Source organism: Scomber scombrus, chromosome 3, assembly GCF_963691925.1.
Source record: "Scomber scombrus chromosome 3, fScoSco1.1, whole genome shotgun sequence".
NCBI classification, from domain to species: Eukaryota; Metazoa; Chordata; class Actinopteri; order Scombriformes; family Scombridae; genus Scomber; species Scomber scombrus.
In genome coordinates this window covers 18,860,923-18,876,044 of record NC_084972.1, presented here as the reverse complement: position 1 = coordinate 18,876,044, position 15,122 = coordinate 18,860,923, and the positions used below count along the sequence as shown (strand labels likewise).

General features: G+C 37.9%; 1 protein-coding gene across 2 annotated transcripts in view; it reads right to left on the bottom strand.

Moving 5' to 3' along the window:
- fkbp5 (FKBP prolyl isomerase 5) overlaps window positions 1-15,122 on the bottom strand; it is an 18,084-nt gene extending 2,962 nt beyond the window's left edge. The window contains exons 1-11 of one of the 2 annotated variants that reach the window (XM_062415531.1): window positions 14,689-15,122; window positions 7,956-8,089; window positions 7,647-7,791; window positions 5,546-5,688; window positions 4,495-4,609; window positions 4,245-4,401; window positions 2,550-2,640; window positions 2,236-2,319; window positions 1,958-2,143; window positions 1,594-1,833; window positions 23-423 (exon numbers count right to left, since the gene is read on the bottom strand). In XM_062415531.1, coding sequence (XP_062271515.1) covers window positions 322-423; window positions 1,594-1,833; window positions 1,958-2,143; window positions 2,236-2,319; window positions 2,550-2,640; window positions 4,245-4,401; window positions 4,495-4,609; window positions 5,546-5,688; window positions 7,647-7,791; window positions 7,956-8,060 — 1,368 coding nt within the window. In that variant the 5' untranslated portion in view covers window positions 8,061-8,089; window positions 14,689-15,122 and the 3' untranslated portion in view covers window positions 23-321. Of the gene's footprint in view, window positions 1-22; window positions 424-1,593; window positions 1,834-1,957; window positions 2,144-2,235; window positions 2,320-2,549; window positions 2,641-4,244; window positions 4,402-4,494; window positions 4,610-5,545; window positions 5,689-7,646; window positions 7,792-7,955; window positions 8,090-12,215; window positions 12,512-14,688 lie in introns of those variants that run through there. The other variant, XM_062415530.1, reaches the window with a different exon arrangement.

Below are 15,122 nucleotides of genomic sequence, written 5' to 3'. Positions count from 1 at the left end.
AACAATAACCCACCCCCAAAACCCCCTTTTTTGGGGGGGCGTATAAGTGTTCACCAATCTTAACTTGCTGATTCTGCAGTGCTAATTCCACTGGGAGGTGTGTTCTGGCAGTTGAACAGTCCATGTGACAGGGGAAATGCTGTTTGGCTTCCAAACATCCCTGCTTACACTCTGCTTTATATGCAGGAATGGTAACGTTGGATTTTGGGATAAAGAGGTTTGGATCAGAGGCTTTTACATGACGTCATTCCTGCCTCTGCTCCCTGGGCCTGGAACTCAAAGGGAGGCCTGTCTTTCTTTTCTCCCTTTCAAATGTCACTTTTAGGACGGACAGTCCTGACTCTTCCGTCGGCGTTTAATGCCCACTTCGCCATTCATGCTGCTCCTCAAGCTCTCGTCCCGCCTCCTCTTTGTCTTTACAACCTGGTTAGGAGACAGTATAGTTTTTCAGGTAAAGCACAAGTAACCACAGCAGTATAAAATAAACCATTGCTAGTGTCATTAGACTGAAACTACTAAAATCGTAGATTTTGCATGTCCCATGAAGTTGTGCATTTCATGCCTGCTGAAAATCACTTAAAATTATATTAAATCAAAACAACTGAATTTAAATTTGACATTAGTATCAATTGGTTTATTAACATTTTGTGTTGTGCTTCTTTATTATTATAAATATTTTCTCCTTTTTAACAGAGAAGAGCATCAGCAGCACTAAGAGAGAAATTCAACTACTCCATAAATGAACACTAGATGTCAGTATACTACTAAAGAAAACACACTTGGACACAGAGCAGGACAATACACTGTGAAAATATAACTGACATCTTAAAATAAATCTGCTATACAAATGTAAATTGAATGAAGGGTGTCCTGTCATGAATATCTAATTATTTTACAGTATATTTAGCAGGTAGTGGTGAGATGGACTCTCTTCAATTGCATCAATAATTTTCACCATGATACCCAAAATGGCTGATCATTTAGGTCAGTGTTTGCTCTCGATAAAAAGTCGGCAGCAGCTCTAATAAAAATGTTCCATCCAGATAAATCACTGTAGCCAGTTTTGTCTCCTATGTATTTTCCAGAAGTCTTACAAAATACTCTATATTATGTGCTGAACTCTATTCCCGAAGTGTTTAGAAGTGAAATCTCTAAACCATATCTTATTTGAATAGCTTAATGAATGCAATGGACCTTGATCTTGATATCAGTGAAAAATTATTCACAAAACATCTGCCAAGGAAATACATAAAACTATAACAGGTCATAAATCGAATTTCTAAAATAATGTAATAAAAAAATTGACTATATTAGTTCAATGTCTTGTCTGTGTGTGTGTGTGTGTGTGTGCATGTGTGCGTGCGTGCGTGCGTGTGTGTGTGTGTGTGTGTGTGTGTGTGAAAGAGAGAGAAAGAAAGAGAGAGAGAGAGAGAAAGTACAAATTATAATTTTTAGAGTTTGAATTATTTCTTTTAACTCAAAATTATTGCTAATATTTAATTTACTTAATGGAGAGAAAAATGGAAAGAAAAACAAAACACAAGTCAAGCTGACAGTTTTTCTATATTATTTGAGAACAGGGAGTTTACAGACCTTCGCATCACGCTCTGCAAATTTCTGGAACATGTCGATGTAGGTCTTCTTGTCCTGCTCATGATATTCCTTCATCTTGCTTTGGCAAATGGACATCTGAGCACGAGCTGCTCGATTTGAGGAGTTGCTTTGCAGAACTTGCTGAAAGTCTGCCAAGGCCAGGCTGAACTCATTACGGAGGAGACGGGCTTCCCCGCGTCGATACAGAGCCTTCTCGTTGCACTCATCGAGCTCAATCACCTTAAATACACGCACAGGGAAATTAGTTAAGAATGTATCTAGACTGTCCCCACAGCTACACAGCAACAATGTGGTAAAACTAAATGCTCTTCACAGGAAATATGGTCAGGGTCTTGTTGCTCACCTTGTTGCAGTTCTCCACTACTTGTGAAAACTCCTTCATCCGCAGGAAACACAATGCTAAATTGAGGTGGGCCTTTATAACAAAGTCTTGTATCCTCTTTAGCTGCTCAATCCCATTACCACACTCCATTTCTAGCCACATAATGATGCGCTGGTACTGGATGACTGCCTGTTGGTACCGCTCTGCCTAATACAAGAAGATAACACCAATGTATGGTCATAATAACAGGAAATATTCACGAGTTGTGATTAAAAAAAAGACCAGCATGGAGACTGTACCTTAAAACACTGATTCCCTTTATGCTTAACTTCAGCAGCCAAAGCCAGCTTTTCATGCACGTCCATTTCCCAGGATTCCTTGGCCTTATGGGAACACAGTTAGAGTCAGAAAATGTGAGTCAACATTGTTTTTAAGTTTTCAGCTGAAATTATTCACTAGCTGAAGGCTTTCTCAAAGTGGGCTTCAAATAAGTTTCTATAATGAAAAAACAACACAAAGTAACAAATACATTAATGTAAATCTAATCTAGTGTAATGTAGAATGTAGTTTGTTCATTTAGCAAAAACAAAGCAAAGTAGAAAGTAGAGCTCACCCTTTTAAAGTCTTTGAGGGTAACTTCGTATACAACGTCTTTGTCTGGTCCAATTTTGAACTCTGTTTTACCTTCGCTTCCAAAGGCATACCTGCAAAAAGACAAGACATGACTGTTGACAATAATGCTCAGAAGAAAAGGGGAAAAAAACAAAGAATAATTGCTAAACGTTTTGCTATAGTTCCTAAATGTTTACATAAACTGCTAAATTAGATAGAGAGGTGCTGTCAGCTGTAAACAGCCAACACATGTCATCTGACATTTAATCTACGGGTTGGGAAATTTAAAACCTGGCTGATGCATGTTGCAGCTGTGAAAATGCATACATTTTATAGTAATATACCATTTATGCCAAAAGAATGCAAGAATTTCTTTCTGGAAAAGGGGTACATCACACAATTGAACAGTTGGTTTTAATGCACCTCAGGATTTTAATATAAAATGAGGCCAGTATGTGGTAATTAATATGTATATTTTGCAAGCAAATAGGCTGATAGTCTTCCCTGGAAAAGAAAGATAAACCATCTGGAGGTAAGCTGATGAGGGAGATGTCGTCTTGACTGGTATTTTTTTTAAATGACATACATATTGCAAAATAAACAATAAAGTTTCTTAAAAGGGAGTTACATTTGCAGGAATGGATCACCTTGATCCCCAAGAAGAACACTGAATGTACGGAGACATTGTATGTATGTCTTGAGATAAATCTATATTTTTTTGTGATTTAAGCAGGAGAAGCATTCATGTAAGTATGTAATTTGTTTCTATGTCTTTATTTTCTCTATTATCTATCTGTCTTGTTCTATTTTGTGCCTTCTTCCATGTTTTACATCTGTGTTACTTCGCTATTTACTGGTTTGAACTCTCAGTATGAACTGTTGGTGTGCTATGAATTTTTGGTACTTATCACCCGTTCTTTGTATTGCTGTTGCCCAGAGGGTTGGTGTGGGCGGGGCTAAGTGAAAGATATGATGTGGTTTGGGCAGCTCTGTGTGTTCTATTTATTATTTGTTCCCTCTCTTTGCAGTCTAACTTAACCTAAGATACAAATTATTATTTATTGTGATGGAAGAAAAATCCCCATGAGCAAAGCTACACAGATTTAGTTACCACAGAACAACAAATGAATCACTTGTTTCTGTAATGAAATGAGAGGAAAATATTTACATTAATTACAATACTAATTTGACTTTGCTTTAGGTTTTGGATGACTGACTTCTCAGTCATGTGGTGAACTGCCAAATCATGCACATCTCTCTTCAAGCTATGAGACTAGTTTTATAGATTTTTCTATATTTAGATATGACCCTAACAGTCAACGCATCAACAGTATGGTGCATATAGGTTTCCACGAATAGAGTATATTTTTAAACCAGCAGATTATGGAGAGAGATATATTTAAGATTTTGTTTTGGCATGATATCAATGTTCAAAAACCCATATTAGACAATATTACCATAATTAATAACTGTATATCCATATATAAATATCCTAAAAGATTCATACGTTGAGCACCATGAAATAAAAAGTTTTCTAAGAGCATAGCTTGTTGATTTAAAAGGAAAGTCAGAAAAAAACACAGGTCAGATCACAGCATGATTTAGCACAATTACCAAACAAATTCCGACCGACCAAAGTGCCATTGCAAAACATGAAACAATGACGTGGATCATTTAAAGGTTTTTGGTAACTTACTTTGGTTTTAAGTAAAGTAAACAGCACTCTCCTCTCTGCATCTTGTCCATGGCTCGGTCCACTCCCAGTGGAATGCCTTTATCGTCAGCCTCACTGACAGTAAAGGTGACGTCCCTGCAGTCAAACAGTCGACCAGCACAGTTCCCCTCCAGGTGCACTGTGAGACACGCAAACACGCAAATTAACATTTGATGTAACTGTTGAGTGGCACTAATGTTCATCATTGTCCATGAAGAAAAAAGAGGTTTACCATCAACAGTCGCTCCATCGTTGGGATTAGTGTAACCATCCCCTTTGACCTTTATTCTTCTTATGATGCCACCGTCGCCTGTGAGCATCTCCCCTTCAAACTTGAGTAGCTCAATCTGTTTTGTAGATAATATTTATTTATTAGTTGTATTTCACAAATAGTGGTTATTGGAATACAAAATTCTACAAAGCATTGTGTAGGGTAAGAAGGGTTTGGTGTGGGAGGAGAAAAGCAAACACATAACAAAAAGCAAATAGGAGTCGTACCAGTCAACTGCGTAATCACAATCAATAAAGTGAGTGGAATGTTTATACTCCGTTTTTTTATGGTTGCAATAGTCCATCTTGTCTTGTGCATTATTTCATCCACATTTCCCCAAAGTTCAGGGTGACATATTTGGGATCTTTGGAAACTTTGGGATCTCAGCTATAATTTAAAATAAAGTTCTTTGGGTTTGAACAAAATTTGGCTGCACAGCACGAGTTTGTAATGACAGAACCACAGGTGAATAAGAAATGTGTAAGAGGCTAAACAACAAGTGACAACAAATGTCAGTATGTTGGTGAAACTAAAAATAATTGGACAGTTGAATAACTTGATATGGCAACACATGAGCGATCACATATGAAATCAATAATGAACACCTAACTGTCAAACTTTGGGTAATGTCTGATTAATTTTGTTGCAAGTGATACCTCCCAGAAGACTTCTAGGAGGTAGAATATTCATTTTTATGAGAGAGATGTGTCCGTGCTTGTAAAGCAGAGCCGCTGAATAAATCTCAATTTAGTTTTCTCAGACCTGAATTATAATTATCAATGATTACAGAGCATAGAAAACCTCTGAATTGTATCCCTACTGAGCTACAAACAGACTGGTAAGAGAAGCAACTGGATTGCTGAGGAAGATTAAAATAGACAAACCAGTTAATTTTATGACCAGAGACCTCCATCTGCAGAGACTGACACATGCTCCTAAATTATCATAGTCCCTTGACATGATGCAGAAATAATGCACGGCACAAATGGCAGCAGTGACGTTGCATACCTACTTCAAACAGTACTGAAGAGTTGGGAGGAATTTTGTCAGGATTTCCAGCAGATCCATAAGCATACTCTGGCTTACACAGTAGTGTGCACACCTCACCTCTGTGCATAGACAACACACCGATATCCCAAGCCTTGAGGACTTGTCCTGTGAGTAGACAAATCAATGTTGTTGTTGTTTTTTTTAAACAATAAGAAGAAACATTGCTGGGCCATAAAACCGGTTCAGAGATTATGTAATAATTTATAATTCAAGGTATAATAATAAGAACGGAGTGTCTATTTGCACCCCTGGTACAAAAAGTTGTATTATATTTTCATAATCTTTCCTCAGTGAATGCATACAAGCGTCAGTTTGTCAGTTAGAAATAATTTGTCGCCAATATCTATCTTCTGTATTAGCAAACATATATAGCTGTCACATCATTACATAGCACCGAAGCGGTAGCGTAACGGGCAGCATGTCCGTGAGACCCGGGATCGAGTCTTTGCAGCAGCAGTTACTTATTGATGTTTTCAGCGGAAAAACTCTGCGACATTTTCATAACTTTGTTAAGTTAATTCATACAAACCGAAAATATCTGAATTAAACCCTTCAGGTTGTTATATGATGGAAATCAAATCTTCACAGATAAGTCTATGGTTGCTATGGATACCAAATAGAAATTTCAGACCTCTGAAGTCTCAGGCATTGGCCGTGAGACACGCATTTCAAGCTGCCCTCACGCTAACACGCCACACCTGACATTTTTTTCACGCCGGGAAGTGATAGATCTCACCGGACAGAAATTATTATATGATATACAGAAGAGAACAGCGACGTATATTTATCCCACTGTCCCGGTGGGATACATCTTCCGCATCTCCAGACGCTCCTCCGACACTCAGTCCCGCAGCATGTACTGGGGTGCAAATGCATACATTGATATTTGCAATTAGAACACGTTTCTATATATACCAGGGTACAAATAGCATCCACTTCTAATTGTACTGGGGTGCAAATAGCATTCATTGATATTTGCACCAGGGGTGCAAATAGCCTTTGCCTAATAAGAATTTAAGAATAATAAGAATAGTTCAACATTTTGGGAAATATGCTTCTTCGAAGTTAAATTAGATGAAACATAGCCTACCACTCTCATGCTTGTACGCTAAATATAAAGCAGCCACCAACAGCTGGTTAGCTTAGCTTAGCATAAAAACTGGGAATGGGGGAAATAGTGAGCCAAAGGTTAAAAATACCAGCACCTCAAAAGCTTGGTAATTAACATTTTATATCTTGTTGGTATGTTTCGTACAGTAAAAAGATCAGGTTGCAGTGTTATGAAGGGCTATGGCAAGACTATTTTTTTGGCAGAGTAAAGAATCTTCTTGTCACCATGAGATTGCGAGACAAACAGTAATGACTCCAGCCAAGAAATAATCCCACACATAACCCGCTGTGAAACCACAACATGTCATGTTTTTTGTACAGTTTAAACAAACAAGATATAACATGTTAATTACTAAGCTTTGGAGGTGCCAACAGACGACACGAGGATAGCTGTTTCCCCATGATTCAATCTTTATGCTAAGGTGAGATAACTGGCTGTTGGCCATAGGTTTACATTCATCGGATCATACCCACTGTACCTACAAATTATATATTTAATATATCAATTATTTAATCAAGTTGAAAATACAAATTTGTGCAACGACATGTATACATATAATTTATTACTATTTATTTGAGCAGGCTGTATATACTGTGCATAACCACCTACAGTTTGTATATTAAGTAAATTACCACTTTTTTACTCATTCAATGTTTATTTCAGTACTCCTTGCACACCTTTGCACTATTACAATGTTTACAGTTTCACCTGTATATAGACATTGTATGAAACTCCACTTGCTTGCACATTATAGTCATATGTTAATGTTTATCTTTGTTCAGCTTGTTGTCCATGTGTACCTTTCTAAAGATTTTTGTGTCTAAGCACATTGAGATCCACTAGAAACCAGAGTCAGCGTCCTTCTGTGCATTTATATATACTTGGCCAATAAAACTGATTCTGATTATGGTTCTGATCTTCTCATCTTAACTCTAAAAGAAACATCACCTACCCTTTCCGACGTTGAAGCAAAAAGATTCCTTGCGATCTCGGCTGCAGTCAAACTTCTTCCCAGTGAGCAGCTTTCCAGTGTAGTGGACTGTCACTTTGTCTCCAATCATTGGTCGGTCTCCATCTATCCCCTGACGCTTCACAACCTGGAAACAGAGACACAAGCTTCCAGTTTAATTGAGAAAACTTACAACATTTGACAGAGAGGAGCTGGAAGATCCAGAGAATAACAGATGGAAATCAAGAGTCCTATTTGTGCTTGAATACCTACAATAAAAAGTAAAAAATCTCAAGCAATGACAATAAATACCTTGATTACTCCTTGGTCTTTATTAAGTGTTACATCAATGCCCCTTGCAGCAAATACAGCTGTGGCTGATTGGCCGTCCATTGGCAGATCCTGATCACTGGTCATTTTCTGCGTGTGGGCATCACACGGTAACACTGTAAACATTTATTTAAAACAACACAGGCCTACGTGTTAGCAATTTGAGCACCATAAACAACATGTCCTCATGTCTCATGTTTTCACTTTGGAACAGAGTTGCAACAAAGAAAATTCAACATGAAATAAATCTAATTTGTGGAGCTGGAGTGGAAAATCACGATCTCAGACAAAAATATGTGGACCAGATCACCATAATCCACACAGTAAATATGACTTTTTACTCCACATTATATAACTAGCAGCTATTTAAGGACACGTGTACTATACTCAAGATACAGTTTTGCTGCAAAAGCCACTTTAGCATTGATCCCAGTTGTGCTACCTTGCACTGTAGTTGATATCACTCACCTGTACCGGACCTTCTGTGATACACCACAAATGACGTAATTACATAACTATAAACCTACATTAAAGGCAGCGGCTAAGTTTATTTTGTAACACACACTGAGTACAGTACGTTCATGACTATTAATTTATAACCCTTTTGTGCTCTTTGACAGCAGGATCTATAAATACCATCCAGACATTTTATTGACACCTAAATTAAATCTGCAGTACAGCAGAGTCTAGATAGCTTCACTTTTCATTTTGCAATGAGTCTTTCGTCTTATTTCCAAAACCCTTGTGTGTACAGGAAAGTGTGGGTTTCACTACACTAAAATATAGCTACGCCATCACAGTCGTGTCATGTCTCGCAGTTTTTTTTTATGAGACAGGTGAAACTTTTGAATTTGACCTCTTCAACTTAGAGGTGATATTAAATCTTATCAAGATTTTAGGCTACATATTTTCATTTTTTTCTGTTGATGTTGTGATATACTGTACAATAGCTTGCTGTAAATGTCTTTTCTGTTTCTTTCAGGCTGCATCACAGGCTGCTGCACACAGTTTTTATTTAACTTATTTGACTGTTTTAACTGGGTGAAATCATCATATCCACATAACTAATTATCTTTTTCTAAGATTCTCTTCTTTTAGTAGCACCTATTTTTATCCCAAATACAGCACATACTGTAGCTACCAGATAGATAGATAGATAGATAGATAGATAGATAGATAGATAGATAGATAGATAGATAGATAGATAGATAGATAGATAGATAGATAGATAGATAGATAGATAGCCTCTATTTAACACTTCCATGTGGCAAAAACTCTTTGGCCAGCAGCTCTGCCAGAGCAATAAAACAATAATGACATGTTGGTGTTACAGCTGTTAAATGTTTCCTATCTCATCACAGAAGCAAACGTTGTCGACATGCATTGTTACTGTTTCAGTACACATGCCTGCAGGCATTTTCACTCTGCCCTGGCAGAATAATCTTGACATTGTTTGAAGACAATGAAAAAGCTACTTGGATATGTTAAACATGTTGGCAAACAGTATTTGGTGATCATTATCATGTGCAACAGCTGAGAAGTTAACACTTGCTCACATAGCATCAGCTGTTCTGTGAGCGTGTTTGGATGATACTAAGGTTAGCACTTTGGCCGGACTTGTGAAGTAACAAATGGAAATGTAACATCTATGATGAAATGAGATGCTAGACTGACCATCAAGTGTTAACAAAAGGAAAGAAGATACACAATGTATATGTATCCTCTTGCTTAAATTGGCAGTTGCCACCAGGGGGGAAAAAAGATTTATATAAAGGCAATGTTGTCTACTTGTTTGTTTTGTCTGTGTTTATAAGAAGAACTAAAGATAAGAGATTATCTCTCTGATGTTGCAGGGAAGACTCGTACAAATTTTATCAACTCTTGCCCATCTTTCAAGTGCCCCTGCACTGGAAATTATGTAACATTAGAACATAGTGAAATCACTTTAAACAGGTAAAAGAGAGCTTTGTCTATTCTGTTGATGCAAACAACATTTAAAAACACTTTTAAATTAATGTGACAGCCTGTTCATATTTAGTGCAGAGGCTAAAGGGAGCGATGTGAGGGAGAGGATATGGGCTGATCAAACAGTGGTCTTGTGGCCACTTAACATTTCCACAGAGATGGTTTAAGGCTATGAACTTTACTCAAAGGCAGTGCGTTGCGAGAAAGAGAGAAACATCAGATCTGATCCTGATCTTTCCTGTCCTCGCTGACTTTCAGGACATCACAGATGCTGTTAATGATGTTTTGCAAATATTAGGACATTCATCCGTGGTCATTAAGTTCTTAAAGCTCCTGCAATTATGAACGTTACGCAGCAGAGCCTGGCCTCAACTTGGCAATTAGCTCATTGTATTGAATATTGATGAGGAAATTTGAACTTATTTTCTTAGCATGAGCAAGATCTTAGGAGCAGCTCAAGCCACCACCAGTGTGCCTCAACCCACAGGGTAAAACCATAAAGATCTGCCCCACTGATATCTGAACAATTTATTCTGGTTCTTCAAATTTATGTCACTTAAGACGATCAAGTGTTCATTCACTGAACTCCTCAACACAAGCAGAGGACAAAATGTCCGTCTCTTCAGAAGCAACACCTTGTCCTGCGTCTTATAAATTTCATGGATTTCATTTTAGATGTAACTCGTGTGTATGTGTGTGTGTGTGTGTGTGTGTGTGTGTATGAGAGTGTATGAGAGTGTATGTGTGTGTGTGTGTGAGTGTGTGTGTGTGTCTGAACACAATGTTCCTTCTATTCACAGTTCCCCGCTGGCAAAGCCTGATGGTGCTCACCAATCTGAGACCCCCCTCACGTACAACCCAGCTTCATTTTCCTGATGAAAATAGGCAGATTGCAATTGTTCAAATTGACTTCACCTTTGCATTTGCTTTTAAACAATGCTCTAATTTAAACAAAGCAAGTGCTGGCATTACTGTGATGAATCACCATCATCAATAAATCCCCCATAATCAAAAGATTCTTTCCAACAGTTACATCATGTTACTTTTTTCCTTTTCGTGTAACAAAAAAAAATTGTCTGAACCCAGAATAGAACTGAAAGTACTTGCGACACAGATAAGATGGCATGAAGACTATATGTACCTAAACTCAGATGCCCTGCAGAGGAATGCAGGAACACACAACACAATGAGGCACAGACCACAGCAACAGACACACACATTACATCTGTACATTCTGTCTCACATCCGTACTCTGCTGACATCCTGAAGCAACGCATTGTCTGACATGGGAGAAGCTTTTTTAACCTGACATCTGCATCACGAGGTATTAAAAGGGATGCACGGGAAGCATGTAAAGTTGCTTTTATAGCCACCACTTTCTGGAAATCATGCTTCAGTGACAAAGCTTTGACTACTTTTGATGAGAAATGACCCTCTGCTTGAGGTTAAAGCAAAGATACAGAGTTGGACATGCTTTAGATACCTAGCTTTTAATGTTGGTGTATTCATACAAGAAGCAATTATCTTAATGAAATACCTTCCTAAGACTGTCTGATTCATCCTAGGAACTTTGCCCTAACCCATATCCATTGTCAGCACTTATATAGACAAAGTGTGCTTCTATCTCACCACCTCCACTGAATCTAAATGCACGTACAATGACACCCGTGTACTTTCAGTTCTCGGAAGGCTGCCATTATGTGCTGTAAATGTACCAGTGGGTCCAAAATGAGTAGGAATCAGCACAGAGTGAACTAGTAGAATCAGGCTTGCACAACCTGTAATTTATGAAGATACACCTAAGCCTTAAGGGATTCTGGATGTAAACTGTTGTCCTCATCCACCTCCAATGGGAACCACAGCCAAGTGCCACATTTACACACACTCTCACCCACACAAACACACACACAAAGACACACAAAGACACAGGGAGTCTTATCAGCCCTTATTTTCCAGAGCACAGTGGGATACAGCTGTAACCTCGAATGCCCCTACACGTGTGGCAAATTCAACAATGAATCCATCCTGTAAAACCACCAACCAACACGGCATCTCCATACTTATCCATGAACTGTTTCATCACACTCGTTCAAGCTTAGATTTAAGAAAAAATGTTATTTCCTATTTATAACAAGTGTCCCTTAGACTCAACCAGGCAGAACAGAAAGCACTACAGAAGCCGGCAAACCTTACACGTCTTAATTAACTTCTTCATTAAGTCTTCCACCGGCAGAGCTGTAGACTACAGAGAAATCGAGAATAAAATAAAACACTCACGTTGCTTTATGGTCCTGTTTCTTAATTATTTTTTTTCTTCCTCGGTGAACCGCTGAAATTTCAGTTGGTAGATTTTTTTTTCTCTTTCTTAAAGCCGCGTTTATTCCTCCTAATTCAAGCCCGCCCTTCTCATCTCACATCCAGGGTACTAAATGTTCTGCACATGTGGTTCTTATGTAGCGCAGCTTTTTTTCCTTTCCTTTCCTTGTCTTTTTCCCTTTATCCTTTGCTCTCCAATGACGACAAACGTGCCGGTGTAGTAGCCACATGGAGCACAGACTTCAAAATGACACAGGCTGTGAGGGAGAGAGGCACCGAGCGAGAGAGAGAGAGAGAGAGAGAGAGAGAGAGAGAGAGAGAGAGAGAGAGAGAGAGAGAGAGAGAGAGAGAGAGAGAGAGAGAGAGAGAGAGAGAGAGAGAAAGAGTAGAATAGAGTAGAGTTGTGGGAGGGCGTTTAGTGTAAAATTAAGGGCAGGTCTTGGAAAGCAGCCACAAAGTAACACAATGTTCCGGCTGTACTGTAGCTGTACCGCAGCCGCTGCTGATGAGAACACTGTGTTCCAATAGACACCCTGACCTGTAACCCGTTCCGTGCCGAGCCAGGCCGGGAACAGACTGTACCGCAGCAGGCTGTCCTCTCCGCTCAGCTGACAGCACATATCATCAACAGTGCTGTGTAATAGCCCAGCCTTTAGCCCTTCTGCCACACACACACGGGATGTGTAAGCACCGACATTAAAGCACACCTCAATGCCCGATAAGAAGCGCGGAGTTACGGATTATACACGGTGAAAACCCCGCCTTCTTTATTTTGGTTTACCGGGGAGACTTTTCTTTTTCTTCTTTTTTTTTTTTTTTTTTAAATGTTGATGGTAAAAGTACAAATGCTGTCACGTTTTTTTAATAGGCTCATTCTCAGGTAGGGATCTCTACCAAAAATGCTTACATGTATAGTTTTTATTGCTGTTTTTTTTTTTAATACATTATGTCCTTACTGTGATCTCTACTGGGTGGAGACTTGTCATATTTTCCTAAACAACCTGTGTTTACATTACTGCGGTGTTTACAATTGTGTGTGTGTGTGTGTGTGTGTGTGTGTGTGTGTGTGTGTGTGTGTGTGTGTGTGTGTGTGTGTGTGTGTGTGTGTGTGTGTGTGTGTGCGTGTGTGTAATAACACTAATTAAAAACACTACAAGTAGCCTATGAGTCATGCTTTTTTAAGTAAAACATAACATGACATTAGACTTGATTAAACATGACACAGTATAGTAAATACATTTAAGGATTAAATGAAAATCACTGAACAGGATGATCCTTTTAATAAGTTATAAACTTATTTCAGATGTCATTTGTATTTGCCTCTTGTAACATTGTGAAATAGCAGTTGGGCATATTTTAATAGATTTTGTTTAGCAAGTCATTTTAAATTAGCAGAGCACAAATCATGAATACTTAATATCTGTATATGAAAAGAGTCCTACTTAACCTTTCACTGTAGCCTTTATAAGCATTTCCATCTTAGCAACACGTAATACATTAAAGATAAATGTGTTGATAATAAATGACAGGCCCTGTCAAAGTCCTGAATGACAAATCAAAGTAATAAACTGTTCAGTTGACAGGTTGGGAAGTATAACATCATGAGCGCTTGTTTTTCATCTGCAAAGAAAATAGTGCAGCTAATTTGCAGTAAAACATACAATATAATACATTTATTTTAAAGTGGTGAGATTAAAAACTGCATATACTCAAGTAAAGGAACAGCATGTTGAAACTGTACTTAAATAAAGTAAATAAAGTGCAAACATGTTAACTTGCTGGAGGCTAATTTAAGTTTACCGTCTAAGCAGTATTAGAAGAATACTCCCAGCCAAAATGTAATGTGATATCATAGAGTCATAAATCTGTGCTAGTGCTGACAGGAGTACATACTTTGTGTCATGTTGTGTAGTATAATGCATCATATTTTTCAAGCTCTTGTTTTGAGAGTCAGATCTGCAAAGAAAAGAGTGCAGCTGTAAAGCAGTAAACAACATACAATCATTTCCTCTGAAATGTAATGGAAATACTCAGGAACCACTCAGTGAAAATGTTTACTTCCTAACTGACAGGTTTCCCATGTGAACAGTCATATATGTTTATATTTAATCTGTATGCCACCACAACGTACGAAGAAAACAACTTTTTCTTTATTGTATTACAATGAATAAGTGATGTAATGGAAGCTTCATTATTCAGGGCAATATGACAAATATGATAAATATGTTATTCCAGCTAAGTTCTCAAGATCATTTCTAACAATATCTCTCTGTCCTGTCATCATATTGACAAAAATGTTGGGCTTTTGTGAGGTTTAGATCCACACAGTAGGTTTGAGGTATATTTTAAACTACACTCTGATGATTTGCTTCTGCTTCATAGCTTTTATATTGCAACCAAACACTCCACCAGGCTGATTCTCTGACTTACTCACCTTAAAGCAGAGGGATTGTCATTACATGGTAGTGTATGTAGTAGAAGAATTCAAAAAGACAAAGCATAGAAAGATAAATTCATGAGAGAGAGGAATAGATTCCAATAACTTCTCTTTCTATTTAAATAAAGACATTTAACTTCTCCCTGTGAACCAAAATCCCCAAAAAGTTTGCTTTCAATTAATCCTGTCATGATAAATATATGACTTTTAGCCTTTTAACAGTATTGATGTCAGCATTTAACACTTTACTGTGATGTATTTTGCTGTTTGTACTTTGTTTTTGTTATGTTTGTCCACCTTTGTCTTTAACTGAGCCATGTCAAATTGACATTTCTGTTACTGTATGACAGACAATAAAGTTTATTGAATCTTGAATCTTGAAAAATGTGAACTCTGCTCATTTATTGGCTGCATTGTGTGTCTGTATGTAT